At 39.9% G+C, this 17,024-nt stretch overlaps 1 protein-coding gene across 3 annotated transcripts in view; it reads left to right on the top strand.

Moving 5' to 3' along the window:
• Positions 1-16,704, top strand: part of arid3a.L (AT-rich interaction domain 3A L homeolog) — a 40,180-nt gene extending 23,476 nt beyond the window's left edge. For all 3 annotated transcript variants that reach the window (XM_018225206.2, XM_018225214.2, XM_018225198.2), the window contains exons 4-9: positions 10,499-10,571; positions 11,995-12,178; positions 12,593-12,843; positions 13,210-13,470; positions 15,033-15,125; positions 15,731-16,704. In XM_018225206.2, coding sequence (XP_018080695.1) covers positions 10,499-10,571; positions 11,995-12,178; positions 12,593-12,843; positions 13,210-13,470; positions 15,033-15,125; positions 15,731-15,882 — 1,014 coding nt within the window. In that variant the 3' untranslated portion in view covers positions 15,883-16,704. The remainder of the gene's footprint in view (positions 1-10,498; positions 10,572-11,994; positions 12,179-12,592; positions 12,844-13,209; positions 13,471-15,032; positions 15,126-15,730) is intronic.
• The last annotated feature ends 320 nt before the right edge of the window (positions 16,705-17,024 follow it).

The following is a 17,024-nucleotide window of genomic DNA, read 5'->3' as shown; positions in this document are numbered from 1 at the left end:
CAGTGTAGTCTGGCCCGTGGCCAAGCCATGACCGCATATTGGAACATTTTGTTACCAGCAAAGTATTAATAGTTCTTTCTTAAACTTTAAGTATTTGTTATATTACAATGATTTACATTGTTTTTTTTAATGATCTTATTACATGAATTAGCAGGAAGATGGAGATCTTGGCAAGGCTAAGCAAAAATGAAAATGTTTACTTTATCAAAAATGGAAGTGTTATAACAGAACACTGCACTTTGACTGTTTGTATCTAAGGATTTTCCCCCTTGATTGCAAGCTCTAATAAGCATGGACCTTTTGATATTTGTACTATTTGTTTATGTCCTGCTAATTCTTTATAGCTCTGGCAATTTTCACTCCACCAGCAAGTCTTAAAAGTGGGACAGCTTTATATTTGGTGTGGACTTTGTTGTATGCATAATGAGTGTATAATAGTATCACTGACATTTAGAGTTTGACTCTCATTATAGCTGACCGGAATCACCAAGAGTATACAGAATTTATTTGTCTGTGTGATAGTCAAGTCCTGGTGCTTGGACTGTCAGGCAATTCTCATAAAGTTAGTAATGCGTCATTCGGGTTTTTTGAGTTCGGGCTGTTACATAAAGTGCAATGGGTGAAGCCCTATGAGCAACTGCAAAGTTTTTTGCTCTATGCAACTTTCCAAGTGGCTTGTATACCCATGTATGTTACTTAATCTACCCTGTGATCCTTTTCAGCAATACATGCAAGTTTTTTTTATACATGACAAATTGTTTTAATCCTTTTTTAATTTGGTGTCCGTACCTGTTAAGCTTATTTTGCATCACTGTTTATCTTATCAACGTGCCTAATGCCTTACTAGTGGCATTAATGCAACATATAGTGTAAAGCTGGCCGTAGACTCAACGATCCGATCGTACGAATTGTGGATTCGTACGATTTTCGGACCGTGTCTGGAGAGCCCCGACATTTTTCGTCCGGCGGAGATTGGTTGTTTGGTCGATCGGACAGGTTAGAAAATTTCTGTCGCCTGCCGATAATATCTCTGCGTGTATTGCCGATCGTACGATTTTCAGTGATAGACTGTCACTAGGTTTGTCAGACATAACTATTGTACGATTGCTGTCAGAGGTAGTACATTGGCTGATCTGTTCTTTTACTACTTTATTTGATCGAAATGGTAAGACTTTGATCTGAATGGTTAGTGGAGGGTCGGGAAATGGGAAAGTCCGATCGTACGTTGATTCGTACGATCGGATCTTTGCATCTATGGCCTGCTTTAGGGTGATGACATTCTACACTCAAAGCATTCACAAATACCTTTTAAATAAAAATAAATAAATAAAAGAATAGGAATCACAGTGGAACACATTTTCTCAGGATTACACTGGAAAGCTTCAGGTATAGTGTGTTACATGTTATGATGTATATTTGACTGAATTTAAAGGTATTTTAGATGCTTTGTCACTCATGGATGAGGCAATCTTCTGCACTACGTGTGCCTTTGTCCTACTGTGGTACGTAACATTACCACAATCTAACGATAATTCTGCCCCAAATTATGAATCTCGCAGGAGAAAACATAAATAAGTGCAGAAACTATAGATAAATACAATATTTCCTGTATGGATGATCCTTCTAAACCGAATATCCAGACATTGATAATGGACTGCAAGACTGCCTGGTTTGAGTTAAGTGGTAAGGAAGATGTGTTTATGCATATTATCCCAGTAGGGCCCGAACCCTGTGAGCAGTAATTACTTTGATAAAGTGCTTACTAAGGAGCGTTCACATTTACAGACTGAAAGTCTGCACTAAGCAGTTTATAACATGCATCCGTGTTATGTGCCTGTGTTTGCAATTGCCTCTGTTAAATTGTAATGCTATAATTTGTGTGTTTGTATTTGCATTTAGCACTGCATTTTGCATTGTTTCTTTTAAAACTACTACCAATTTTTCTATTACTTAAAGGGGTAGTTTATGTTTAAGTTAACCTTTGTATGATGTAGACAGGAGTATTCTAAGAATAAAATACTCCTTAAGAAAAAAGTTATAAGAATAACAAAAAAAAACAGAACCATCATTCGATTGGTGTGTTTTTTGCCATGGTCAGGGCCCCCAACAACCAGACAGCATTTTCAATTGAAGACTATAAATGTTCAGAATGTAAACACTAATAATTATTTTAAAAAAAGTATGTAAAATGAATGTCACTCTATAACCAGGATTCTTAACTTATGGGTGGATCATAATGATCCCCTGAATACAGTAAAATTTTCCTTTATATAATAAAGTATTACATTTAATCAGTCAATTTTTTATAGGACTGATTTTTTTTTCTCTTAATTTTGATCTGCCAAGGGTAAAATGTTAAGAAAAACTGATCTATAATATTTCAATTTAAAGGTTGAACACCCCTGTTTTAAAAAGGAGCACAAAATACAAAGTTGGATTCTTTAACGCTGGTAACTTTAATGCTTTGTGATGCTGCTGGCAGTCAATGAAAATAAATTTTTTGATTGGCTACAGGTTAGTCTGTCATGGTAACTTTGTTAAGCAAAGATGATAAACCATTAGTTATTGCACCAAAATCTCCCACTGCCATTTTTAGGTATTTGCAATTCAATATATACAGTAGTAAGATGGCAGGCTGCATTTAAAATGCTTTTCAGCTAGGCCAGCAGCAGTGACCTTCTTCAAGGTCAAACAAACTACAAACAAACTGTACAAACAGTTACCCAAATCCTTTAAACCCCTCCTCGCCAAAAAGGCACCAAACCAAGCTGGTGGGCAGAGCAACTAGTTGTGAACAAACTCTGATACAACAAAATGACAACCGCAAAGCTCAAGAGCCTTACATTTAATACTTTGAAGGGTATGGGTAATGCGACATGGGTTGATTCTCAGCTCCTCAGCTGGCATCAGCCTTCTCCCGACTTGTTTATGGAAGTGTTTGGGCACAGAGTGGATTCCAGGCATGGGAGAAATCCACTCCGTGTCTCTGCCCTGGGGATTGCACTGGGAACCATTTTTGTTTACTCAAAGCTGTTCTATGCTGCTTTGTGTCCTAGTATATGCTAACTTGTGCAGGACCACACTGAGCACCTCACAAATATATAGATATTGATATTTTTGTGTAGGGTCTTTAATTATCTTTGTGTACCCTAGAGTAACCAATTATTTTTTTTCAGTTGGATGTGTGTCTTTTTGTTGTTCAGTGACTAGGCTATGTTTAGTATTGTGTTTCTATATGTATTGTACAAAAGCCTTCCCCCTCCCCCAGCTATATGTGACTCTCGGCTCTGGAATTCAGATTATTAGTGTCACATGTCCCTGGTTATCCATGTCCTGTGTTCATGCCTGCACAGTAAGCAGAACACCACTTGCTTGCTCTATAACCTAATGATCCTGAGTATACATGAATTTTGTGAGGTGACAATCGAAGGAGAATTACACCAATGCACTCTGCCCCCCTCCCCAGTTCTAAAATATGTGTTCAAAAGAATTAAATTGAATTGATGATTTTATAACATAGAAACCATGGATAGTGGGTTGGTAGAGTATGGTACTCCAGAATGAAAATCCCAGAGCCCGAGGACCGCATTAAGCAGTTGGTGAAGTCTTTGCCTAAGTCATCTGCTTGGGCCACTATGATCTGATTATCCCATTAACTGCATAATCTGCTCAGTCTGGTTTTCTTCACCAAATCATGAGGCAAATATCCACTTATTTGCTGACAATTATCCCAGTGTGGCCGACCTAAATGTGGCCACACACAGGCCAGTTTTTGTTAAAACAAAAACATGGCCGCTCGTACTGGCCTGTGTTAATTATTGATTGTAGCCAGATACTGATAACTAAACAATGTCCTAACTATATTTAGAAAGGAAAGTTGGTATGGCCGTCACAAGTGGAAAGGTTGTTTGTCTGGGTGGACTACCTGTTATCACTAATGCCGCAGGTCAGACACACAGCCTGTGCATTTATGAGTGGGCCCAATTCTCCTTCTTGGCCCAGCATCTTTGAGACAAGCTGAGGTCATAAAATGTATAGAAACATTGACATAGCAATTTTAGTCCTTGCATATGTTAAAACTTCGATTTTTGGATGTATTGAGGAATGGTTGTCCTCTCTAGTTATGTGTTTGTAGTGTTAGGTTGTTTTAGCTGTATATATGTGTGGCCATACACCGGCCAAACGAGTTGTCAGCTTATTGGCCCGTGTATGGAACCCACTGGTGGGCCTGCCTGACCAATATCTGAAAATAGAGGTTGTGTTCGAAGTGAATGCTGTTTCTTAAAGGGCAAAAATATTATCCCCAACCAAAGGTGCGGCTAATAAGAGCCCACACTCCGATTGGGGGTGACAGTAGTTTCTTTTTTTAAAAATTGCCCCCCACCAGCGCTAGGCCACCTGCATTGGGAGGGAGCTCCCGGTACGAACGGCCATGTTTGGGCACAAATGCACATAATGAACAAATGCCCGGACTTGGTCATTATGCACAATACATCAAAAGCGCATGTATGTACGACATGGCCGCTCGCACTGGCAGCTCCTCCCGGTGCGAGTGTCATAAACTGTTGGGGGGCCATTTAAAAAAAAAAAATCTACGCTTACCCCCACCCCCCGTGCCCATTAAGGTACAGATTAATGTTTTTGGAGCAGTTCCTTATTGAGATACCTCCTTCCAAATAAGCAAAGAAACCAGCAGTATTGAGAAAAAAAAAGTTTCATACCCTTCATGCCATCCACTAATCTCCCTTATGTTGCCTTACCCATATGTATTTAGTAATATATTCTAACTATTCACTGGCAAGATGGGTTCGCAATTGGGTATTTTCATGATGTCAGCCAGTTTCTGTATGAATTCACATGTAAGCAAAATTGTATGTGTTTTAGCTTACTCAGTTTAGCTATTTTAAGCCATTGTAGTTTTTCAAAAAAGGGTATGAATGGAGGAGGGGAAGCAGTTTATTTTATTTTAAAGGGGAGATGAGACTATTGATTGATGCATAGTGCAAATGAGTAAGAGTAAAGTGTATGCAGTTTTGCATCCAGTGTATCAAAATCTATATTCAATCCATAACAAAAAAAGCTAATAACCATAATAGGAGTCTTGTAATACTCAATAGCTAATTCAAATTACAGATGCTCTTCTACTGAGCTGACTGTGTTTATAGCAGGAATGCTAAACTACACCTTCCAACCTCCCCCTGGCCAGATGTCATAAAAAACAAATGTTTTTAATGCATGGGTTGGGGACATAAAACCCTGGGGGACCTTCTGCTTTGGAAGTGCTGTATATTATGAGTGCATTTTGTTAAAATTGTTGCTTATGCATTTAGTCACATACATGCCAGATATGTTGTGTGATGTTTGTAAAGTTGAACATGCTATACCTGTGTGTAAGAACAGAGACTTTGTGAGAAGAAGATAAAGAAAAATACAATACATTTTAATAGATTGCAGGGCTTATATGCAGCTTTATATTGTCCATTGACATAGTGAGCAAAAAATGGATATGAACTACAAGTTCCACCCTCCCCTCCAGAGGGTAAATTAAATGAATTAACCAGGTAAGTCAGATTTTTTTTATTTTTTTTAGGAGCCTGTGGTGCCCAGGGCAAAAGATCAGACACAGCATGGCTAATCTTTAGTTACGTTACATGAGAATGTGATAGGAGATACAGTATTTCACAGCATTTACCAGCCACACCCGGGCCCCTTTCAGAATTGCATATTTAATTGCAGAGCAATAACCTTGTTAATATGGATATCCTAGTGTATTTAGGTAAGATGCCAGGAGATTGAACAGTCCCAAGTGAATAGCTGCAGCATATTGTGTTTTTAGAGACTTGCCTGTTTAGTCAGTTAGATTATGGGATAGGCAGGCTTTGGTATTTCATTGTTTCTTGTGGTATGAATGCAGCAGATCTTGAATACTGTTTAGCATGGCCAAATCTAATAGGTACTGGTTCTATATGCATATGTATTATTGTATTATATGTACAAGAACATATGACTCATCATCTGGCATGTCAGAATGCCCTGAACCCTATCTTTCAGCTTTTGGTGTTAATGCTGTACTTCGCATTGTAATCAACTAATAAACGTTACAGGACAACAGTTTTCCGGTATATTTTTAATCTGTTTTCTCTAGCCCTATAAAATAGCAGTCTGGCTATAACTATCCCTTAATAGTGCATATTTATTTTTTACCAGCATTCTCCACGAAGGCCAATGCATGCCTTAAAACAAGTTTTTACATGTTCCCCATGACTTTACCTGAGGGTCAGGGGTCTAGCGTTTATGTTGTATAAACAAGTATGGGATTTACAATCTTAATACTTTGGACCTGGGGTTTTCAGATTAAGGCTAATGCCATGAGGCTGATCTCGCCTGCACCCATAACCATTGCATCAGCCCAGGTGCAGATTTTGGCACTCAAACGTTTGAGGTTGTGTTTTACCACTGCACTGTGTCTGCACTTAGGAGGATGCAGCAGTTCTGGGTGCAAGCAAAGAAGAACGCTAATGTCGCTGCGGCCTTGGGTGTCCTAAATAAAGGTGGTGGTGTAAATTAAAATGTAAAATGTTGCCAAATGAACTTTTCAATATTTATTGCAAACTTTAATTGATTTGAAAATACTTTGTGTGATTGCTGTTAAAAAGACTAGCTTTCTGTCCTTTTGCTAATCACTTCTCTGCTAGTATTGACCATAGGTATCATTGAAACAATGTAGAATTAAGGTGGCCATACACGGGCCGATAAAAGCTGCTGACAGACCGAGTCGGCAGTTTATTGGCCCGTGTATGGGGCCCTCCGACGGGCTTTCCCGATCAATATCTGCCCGAAAGTCGGGCAGATGTCAATCGGACGGGACTAAAAATCCTGTCGGATCGCGCCCGCATCTGTTCGTTGATGCGGTCCCACGATCTGACCGCCCGTTAGCTATCGTTAGGATCCGATGGTTGGGCCCTAGGGCCCCTCAAGGTGGGCATATCGGGGAGAGATCCAATCGTTTGGCGACATTGCCAAACAAGCGTATCTCTCCGTGTATGGCCACCTTAAGTCCCCTACTATCTCCATTTGCACTACTATCTCTATCTTTAGTCCGCTCTCCTCCAGCCAAGACTCATTTCCCACGTTTGCTTGTTCATTTAACAGGCATGTGAAGGAGAATCTCTGAACATGCAAGGCATTGTGAGAAATGTTGGAAACTAGCTGCATTGTTTCAATGGTACATATACAGTAGATAGGACTAGCAGTGCAGGAATAGTAAGAGACTGAAAAATACAGCTTTCCATAACTATTAACATTTATAAACACCTTACAATTTTTCAAAAAACTTTTTAATAAATGGATACATGTGCTTTCATTATGCAACTTTAGTTTATGTTTAGTTTACAATGCTACAAAAACATTTAAATGGTAACAAATTTGACTGTTTTAATAATAAATAACAGGTTTCTGGTCCCATACCTGTATTTTAGCATGACTCTTTATTTTCTGAAATCTTTATTTTCTACAGAATTGTTTCCTCCCTGTAGTCCCCATGCCAGCTTTCTCAACATTTCTTTACATCTTCTTCACTCGTATCCCTCCAGTGTCTCCCTCTCTGTAGCCAAACCAGTTTCTTTCTCTCTCTGCCTTTTCCTCTTAAAGGAAAACTATTCCCCCCCCCCAAAATGAATACAGATCGTTTATATCAAATTAAGTGGCATATTGAAGAATCTTATCAAACTGGTATATATGGTTAAGTAAATATTGTACTTTTACATATCTTGCCTTGAACCCCCATTGTGCTGCCTCAGAGATCACCTGACCAGAAATACTACAACTCTAACTTTAACAGGAAGCATGTGCACCATGAATCATATGATCCCAGGTGGCAGCCCTAATTTCTCAAAATGGCTGTTTTCTATTTATGATTACTTAATGGCACATACTTCTAAAAAAGTATATTATTATGAAAATGGTTTATTTACATGAAGCAGGGTTTTACACATGAGCTGTTTTTATGCAATATATTTTTATAGAGACCTACATTGTTTGAGGGGTATAGTTTTCCTTTAAGTACTCTCTCTCAGTTTGACACTGGACATTAGCTTGATGGGCTTTTTGTCAGCAATGTGCAGTGCTGCTGCATTCTAATGTTTAATTCGCCTGTGTATAAAATACCACCATAACAACATAATGCTTCATATATTTGCCTTAAAGACCAACAATAATGGTATCTGCATGTTATTTCTTTCCTCTAAAGTTTTTTAGTTTTGTTATAATTAAGTTTTTTATGTATAATGCACCAACGTTTTTTGCAATGCTGTATAATATAACAGTTTGCTTTACTCCTCTGTTCCTTATAGAACCTGTGCCCCTCCCTTTGTTTTTCTTTTTGCTCAGACACCCGCCCCCTCGTTTGGCTGATTCTGCAGCAGCTCATTAAATAATTAATCCAAGGGAAGTGCTATATAGCCATTCTCATCTCTTATTTATCTTGGCTTTACCAAAGGGTGGGTACGGTTTAGAGCTTGCAGAGTGACATGAGGAGGAGTGGTTACATGGCCGAGAGCTTTCTTTTATTGTAAGTCAGTCCCCCATCCTGGGAAAGTACTCTGTTCCTGTAATAAGACTATTTCTGTTTTAAAATGTTATAAGAAAGAGAGGAATGTGGAGGCTTATTTTAATAATGGCAACCGACCATGATGCTAGTCTTCTATTTTTTTGAGTCTAATAGCAGAAAAACCATAACACCCACTTCAGAGGGCAAGTTGCTGTGTGAGCTTTAGGGAAGTTCTAATTTCTTATTATCATTCAAAACTTGTTTTCTTGGCATTTGCCACCATTGCCTTGTTTTCAAAAACATATAACATAATATGAGCTTGTGTGTGTGTGTGTGTGTGTGTGTGTGTATGTGTGTATGTGTGTATGTGTATATCTATATAGATAGATATAGATATCTAAAAATCTAAAAACTAAAAAACTAAAAATCAATATATTTGTGTGTGGGCCAGTGTCAATTTTAAGGGTGCAGCCCTCAGAAACTGCCCACATTAAATGGCAGAGCTGAGGCCCCTGTCCTTTTGCAAAATGCTCCAGACAAAAACACCATCCTGTATAACGTGTGTGTGTGTGTGTGGTAAGCGAGAAAATTATTTCTGTTTGTTTCTAGAGCCTACGGACAATGGTTTAATGGGAATGAGAGATGTTTGGTCTATTGCACACCAGAGAATGTCTGGAGATTGCAGAATTTAACCCCTTATGGTATGCAGAGGTAATCCTGGCCCCTCCGCCGCCTGAGGCAGCAGCAGTTGCTGCTGCCCCCCCTCCCCCAGAAATTCACTCTTAAAGTACCAGGAGCAGCATTTTTGCTGCCCCTGGTACCTAGTGGGGCGCTGCCTCAACTCGCCTCATTGGCAAAGCACCCCTGCTGGTATGAGTGATCCAAAAAAAGGTAATAGGCAAAGTCAGTATATACGGGTGGAATTGACATATAAATACATAATATATCATTATATATACGTATGTGTAATAAATATATGTGTTTCAGTGTACCTATAAATATATACAGGGTATTTTTTGTAAGCTGTATCTATAAATAGGACTATAGAACTATAGCATGCAAGTGAAGAAAGTTTGCAGTTACTGTACATATTTATACTGAGAGTGATGTAGGGTTTCACTGACAGAATGGTGATTACTGACATAAAATTGAATGTCATGGCTGTGAGTTTCGTGCCTCTGAGAGAGTTACAGTAATTGCTACACTTGGTTATTTTATTTTGGCTTAGCTCTTTCTCTCTGTGCTGGAAAATGCACCAGATGCTTGGAAAATCTGTACTGTAGCTGAAAAGGTGTTAAACCCAATCTCTCATCGCCCAAAGCGTATTCTGATATGTAAAAGAGTAAACAGAGATTCTGTCAGGACAACAGTGTTTAGGATGGCAGAGTGCCAGTATACTGTTTACAGGTAGCGCAATCTGTAATTTCACTCTACGTATTGGCATGTTCCAGGAGGCACAGCTGGTGTATACGGATGAGACCCAACATCATCCTTGCCACATTCCATTGCAAAACCCCCACGCCCTCATTGCTCCACTTAGAGGGATCCCCCACAGGTTACATCATGCAGACAGAGGCTGGATGTGTTCCAGGGGATCTGTCTGCCTCACTCATTCGTTCAGTTTGACGTTTTAATTTCCTCTTACCAGTAGCAACAGATGTTAATGTGTTCACCTCTATTCACTGTGCCAGTAGCCTCCAGAAACATTGTAGAACTTTTATGTATTTGTTATGTCTTTATTACCTTATACTAGACAAGTTTGTTTTATTAAATGTTTGAAAATACAACAATAACCTGAGAATTGGATATTTCTTTTGCCACCTGGCTGGATATCGTCTCCTCACTGCACAAATCCAAGTCTCCCACGGTGGCATTTTATAGTGTTTGATACTTGTCCTTTTGTCTTATTGGCCTTATTATAATCAACAATATGACTCTTTCCCTACACAGCTCTATGAATTGGATGGTGACCCCAAAAGGAAAGAATTTCTGGATGATCTGTTCAGCTTTATGCAGAAAAGAGGTAATTATGTGCCCTTACTACTGGTTGTATATTTTTTGCACATGTTGTTAATATTGTTTTATGTTTTTAAGATCAAACACTACACCTTTTTAAGTCACCTACATTTTCTGTTTGCTTCACGTTAGGTGCTGGTTAGGGGAAGAGAGAGGCAGTAGGAATTTCAGCTAAGGGCACTCTCTGATCTCTCACCCATCTGGGAATGCAGCATTCCAGACCCCCACCCACTTGTTCTCCCCAGGGGTATTGTCCCTATCAACAGTGCAGTTAGTGGAATATGCTGAGCTACTGGGATGGGAGGGGAGAACTATAGTGTTACACTTCTGCCAGCCAGAGTTCCTTTTGATTCATTAGTGATATAAAAAAAATTTGTGTGATGTTCCTGGTTATGTTTTCGTGCATCATACCTTTGGCCCTAGACTGTTAAAGTAGAGGTTAATGTTTAATTTTGTGTGTGTGGCCAACCTTTCTGTAACTGTTTTTCAGTTGGTCTTCATTATTATTTTTTTTTGTCGTAAATTAGTTTGCCTACATCCACACTTCCCTTGTAACTTTCATCAAGCTACTGTACCTTTTTATATTCAGCTAGTAGTTGTTGGCCTGTAAATTAACCTGGTGTATTAATGTCAAGCAAACTATATGCACAGATATTTTTCACAATTTGGAAATGACCCCAAGATAATGAGTTTGGCTGATAAGCCTCTAGTTCACCATAACTGGCAGGCGACAAATCTCCTCTTACTCACGGGACTAATCTGCCTTCCGCCAGCTAAAATGAAAATCGCCTGTGGGCAGGCACTCGGAGCGATTCGCTTTCCGAAGTCGCCCCAAGTTTGCAATTACGGGCGACTTAGGAAAACGAATCGCTCTAAGTGCCTGCCCCCAGGCGATTTTCATTTTAGCTGGGGGAAGGCAGATCAGGGAGATTAGTCGCCCGGCGACTAAAGCCCCCCCCCCCCCCGAATCTGCCCGTGTGGCCAGACCCTTGGCTTTACCCAGTATTTAAATGACCCAGTCAATTTATGGGAATGCTTTGTGCTTAACAGTAAGATCTTCACATTCCACTGCAATTGGTTGGTTCTGTAACAATGAAACTAATTCTGACTGAGTGGCATCACCAGCTGCTCCATGGTCTGATCAGTTTGATATCCGCTTGTGTATATACAGTATTGACATTCAGGACAGATTCAGACTCTAACCCAGGTCAGTGTATACATCAGATCAGTGGGCTGCACTATTGTTGCATGATCAAAACAACTGGCCTGCAAAAGAACTTGTTTGGATCTGTGGAGTTTAGTTATCTGTGCGGTAAGGATAGTTGGTTGGAAATCCTAAACCAATTTTTACATCAATTCTGGAGAGGGTTGTATAGTTTGACTTTTAATGTTACAGATAAGACACATCATTAATATACCCCCTTTTCTAGGAACCCCTGTGAATCGGATCCCAATTATGGCCAAGCAGGTCCTTGATCTGTACATGTTGTATGTTCTTGTAACTGAAAAGGGAGGTTTGGTGGAAGTTATTAACAAAAAGCTGTGGAGAGAGATCACTAAAGGCTTGAACCTACCAACTTCAATCACCAGTGCAGCCTTTACACTGCGCACTCAGTAAGTACATAAGGGTTACTGTGTCAATATGGTATTAGGGAGGTGGAGAGTGACTTGCACAAACTGAAAACTCATATATAGGCTGTTTCTGTTTCATATTTTACGCCTACCTACATAGCCACTTGTTCCTCTCTATCCAATCCCTTGTACCATTATTCTGAAATTAAGAAGCAGTCTTAATACTTTTCCTTTTATTTACTAATCTCATTTTGGCTATAGAGCTATATTAAATTCAGTTTTGTGATCAAAATACATTGTATTATTCTGAAACTGTAGAATGTCCTGCCCAAAGCACGCAACAAATAATGAGTTTAAGTGTGGTTATAGAGGGAATATAATAAGTAGGTTATTTGTTTTACATCCACTTTGAAACTTTATCTTTAAGCTGACTTTTACTTTTTCCCCCTCCCACAGATATATGAAGTACTTGTATCCCTATGAATGTGAGAAGAGAGGCCTTAGTAATCCCAATGAACTACAGGCAGCCATTGACAGTAACAGGCGGGAAGGGCGTAGGCAAAGCTTTGGTGGCTCCCTCTTCACGTACTCCCCAAGTGGTGCCCCAAGCATTCTTTCATCCCCTAAATTACAGGTGTCTGGTTTGTCTTTAGGGGGTTCTGCAACAAATGGGAGTGCTTTTTCATCCATGCACAAAATAAAAAAAGGTGAGTGGACATCTAGACTGCTTTGAGCGTACAGCCTTAACCTATAAAATGTTATAATTCTGTGAAACTTGTAGCTCTCTTCAGACTTTCCCCCCCCCCCCATAATTATACATTGTAGTATACACTTATATTTAGAATACTAATATTTCTTGGATACAATTTATAATGACCTAAATCACTTTTGTAGGATTTATGCCTAGCTTTAATATGGCATGCGATTTATGCATTTTGATTGGTAAACAACCTTGAGGGTCATGCATTTGTTCACATACTGTTTCTGTGTAGGCTCTTTATTATTGTTTCTACCTTAAAAGCAGTGATCTCCTTGTTGCCAAAATGTAAAAATGTTGCCTTTATCTCCTTCAGAGGAAGATTCCCCAATCTCTTTGGCAGTGCCACCACGGATTCCAGTCACGTTGGCTGGACATTCTATGGTGGCAGCACAAGTAGCTGCTCAGGCTGCTGCCCTGGAGCAACTCAGAGAAAAGCTTGAATCTGGGGAGCCCCCAGAAAAGAAAATGGCATTGGGCACAGAAGAGCAGCAGCGACTAATACAGCGAACCATCCAGCACAATCTCCTGGCAATGACTGCACAGCTTCCCATGAACATTCGCATTAACAGCCAAGGTAATAATTCCATAGAAGTGTAGTAGAACAGTGGTGTTCTAGTTAGCAACTCTGCCTTGCAGGGCTTGTGTTGTGGGTTCCATTCCAGTCAGGGTACTATCTGCGACAAATTTGCATCTCTACCTCACTCCTTTCCCTTGATCTCCATTATCAATCTGCACAAAGCCTATGTAACACCTGTTATTTTGCATGCAAACCTTCATTGTTTGTAATGTGACAGGTGATGCTACTTTTTTTTTTTTTTTTAATCTGTGTAAAGGGGATGGTGTTGTAACATTCTCCACACCCACCCTCTATTAAAATCTGTTTTGACAAAAATTTATGGCCTTGTTTAATTGTGCAGCGAGCAGCAAAACAACATTGACGAAGGAGGTAAACAGAATTCATCTTAGCTGAAGGTGAACTGGCAAGCCAGAGCCTAAGGCTGTGGTTCCCACACTGTTGGTGCTCAAGGTAGCACCAGTGGGTGTCCAGCAGTGAAAGATGAGTTAGGTTGGGGGAGAATGCCTTTTTGCTTCTCAGATCTCCAGCAAGCCCAACCCAACAAAATTGGGATAAACATTTATTTGCTTAGCTCTGACAAAAGGCTGTAACCTTGGTATGAGGCCCCCCAGCACAGTGCGATCAGGAATCCCATAGCAGTAATATTAAGGCACATTAGTGAAATGATCTGCCCTTGGTCTATACTGCGGCCTGTGTGCTGAAGGTGTTAGCAATAGACACGTACTGGCACATAGTGGCGCTCTCACATACCTCTTTAGGGCTGAAGGTGTCAATAGACATACTGACGTGCCAGTACAGTAAACTAAAGAGGTATGGAGTCACTATGTTCCAGTACGTGTCTATTGCCAACACCTTCAGCACACAGGCAGCAGTATAGACCAAGTGGCAGATCATTTCACTAATGTGCCCAAATATTACTGCAACGATTACTCGATTCCTGTAATTTAATTTAATTCAAAGAATGTCGGGCTGAATAGTCGGCCCCCGCACATTTTCACCTCACCAAATCTGGCCCTCGTTGCAAAAAGTTTGGGCACCCCTGAAGTAGATGCAATGTTTAGATAAAAACTAATGAAAACTTTTGCAAGCTATAACCCCTATTTATTAATACAGTGAAATTAGAATGTTTGTATCTATAGTGTGATGCTGGTTTTGTATCATCCTACTTTGCAATGCACTACAGGAAATGATGGCATAGTATAATATGTCTGACAACCAACTCAGTGCTTGCATTTGTTTCCCCAAGAACCTACCAGTGTGGTTTTCAGACCGTTATTTTAGGCCCAGGCTTCTTGTTTTTCTATTCTTTACAGCAAGGACAGCATTTTGATCATTGCACTTTATCATAGTAGTAGAGACTGAATGTCCTGTTGCAGAATGGTAAAACATGGACATGGGTGTTTTGTCTTGTATTATTTGCTTTAATGTTAGTGGGAGTACAGATAAACTGAACGGAAACATATTATTATTGTAGTTCAATGCCTCTGTGCCCACAGTGGCCACATAATCATGAAAATTAATGTCTGCAGTCTCACACTACCATTTAATCCTAATTTCAGCTGAAGGAAGACAGGACTCTGCAGTGAACCTCACAACCAATGGAACTAACAGTATTAGCATGTCCGTGGAGCTAAATGGTATTGTGTACACAGGTAAGAGGCCATAGATCAGACTCTGGTGTAAGCTTACCTTTCAAATCTACGTCAATATAATTTCCACTAAACTATGTGACCACTCCACTACACACGCAATTGATTATAATTGTGAATGATAATATTCAAACATAACATAAAGGGAAAACTGTCACATAATTCAAAATTTTTTCACTTTGAACCCAATCACATAGTTTTGAATCTTGCAAAGAAATTCAGTATTTGCAAAATGAATTTGCATAAAATAAGTTGTATAAATTCCAACACCCATCTTATGCCGTTCCCTTGCTTGGCGGCATACTGCAACCAGATTTCATTTCCCCCCTCCTTTTGCTTGCTTTCCTGTGCTGCCCCCAACTTCTTAGGTGTGCGAGGCTTTATAAAATGCATTCTTGTATAAACATACCTGATGACATTAACATACAAGTCATAATTCCAAGAGAAAGGAAATCTTCGTTTTAGTAAAACCTCTTTGCACAACACTACTGCTCTGCTTTAGCATTGGTCATTGGTTCAGTTCTAGGTGGAAAAACTCTTTTTGAATGTTTTTAAGCATGGTATATGTTTTACTACCTCAACATTCTTCCAACTCTTGTGTTCCACAGGTGTGCTCTTTGCACAGCATCATACCTCAGCATCTGGGACTAGCAAGGGGAGCTCCAACCGGACTGGCAGCATTGGAGGAGGCAGCAGCACCTCACAACCTGCTCCCCCCCCAACCTCCTCAGCCCCCACCTCTAATAACCCCTCTCCCTGACATTGAGCCGCCAAATCTTCACACAGCTGACGCCAAAAATGTTGGAATTGTTCCTTTTTTCACACTCAGGTTTATTACTCCTCGCAGGAGGGAGCTCCCGGAACGCAGTGCTGGGGTGTTTTTAGCAGGGGGCTAGGTTGAGCCAGCACAGAATCAGTCAGAAATCTCTTCCCTAAGTGGAAAAAAACACAAATACCTCATTTCTTGCACTGCAATTAAAATATATTTTATATTACCTCCAGAACCACACTGCCTACCCCTTCATCCCAAGCTGCGCTCCGGAATCCACCCACATGCAAATATCTTTACTTTACCCTTTTAACTTTTAATATCTAAATAGGAAAAACAAGGGAGGGTATGGATTTTTTCGTGTAAATGCCTTTTATTCTGAAAATCAAAAAAAACTTTAAAAAAATGGAATATTTCTGTAATCCCCACTTTGGACTTACAAGAGGCACTGAATATCAGCAAAGTGGGGTGTGCCTATGACGTCCCCCCCCCCAATGGGCATGTGAGTCCTGACATTCCCACCCCTCCATAGACTCTGGAATGTTATTAGAGGGCAGCTGGGAATGTAGATCACTGAATGTGTTTTTATTTTTTATTCCTGTGGTTGCCAGAAGATTTGGGTTTCAGGCAGCATCTGAACCTTTATAGCCTCCACCATTCCTTTGAATCCAAACTTTGCAATATTTATACGGGTCATATAGTTTGGTTAAAAACCTGACTACCTTTTCAGGTAGCAGGTTGTTCTATGTTTCTGATTTTGCAGTTATTTTTCTGGAGTTGTATTTCTTAATCATGAAAGTCATCTGTATTTAAGCCTCCTGTCTCAAGGTCATCTTGGTAGTTTGCTTTATTTACTTTGTTGCTCTTAAAGGATGTCGAAAATGCAGGCCTTAAAGGATGTTTGAGGCCTGCTCCTGTGGAGTGACGTTTGAATGCAAAACATGTGTGCAGCCATTTTGGTTAGGGCTTTTGCTATTCTCCCCACTTCCTAGCCACTGAGGAAATTGAGGAGACATCTGTGTTCTTCCCATAAGAGACTGATGTCCTACACTAGGTGTAAAATCTGAAAGAAAAAAGCTCTACAATTTATACAGCCCTTAATTATTTACTTACCCCATAAAATAGGTCATGGG

Source organism: Xenopus laevis, chromosome 1L (assembly GCF_017654675.1).
Source record: "Xenopus laevis strain J_2021 chromosome 1L, Xenopus_laevis_v10.1, whole genome shotgun sequence".
Taxonomy (NCBI): domain Eukaryota; kingdom Metazoa; phylum Chordata; class Amphibia; order Anura; family Pipidae; genus Xenopus; species Xenopus laevis.
Note: the sequence above shows the minus strand (reverse complement) of the source record. Positions and strands in the feature narration are given on the sequence as shown.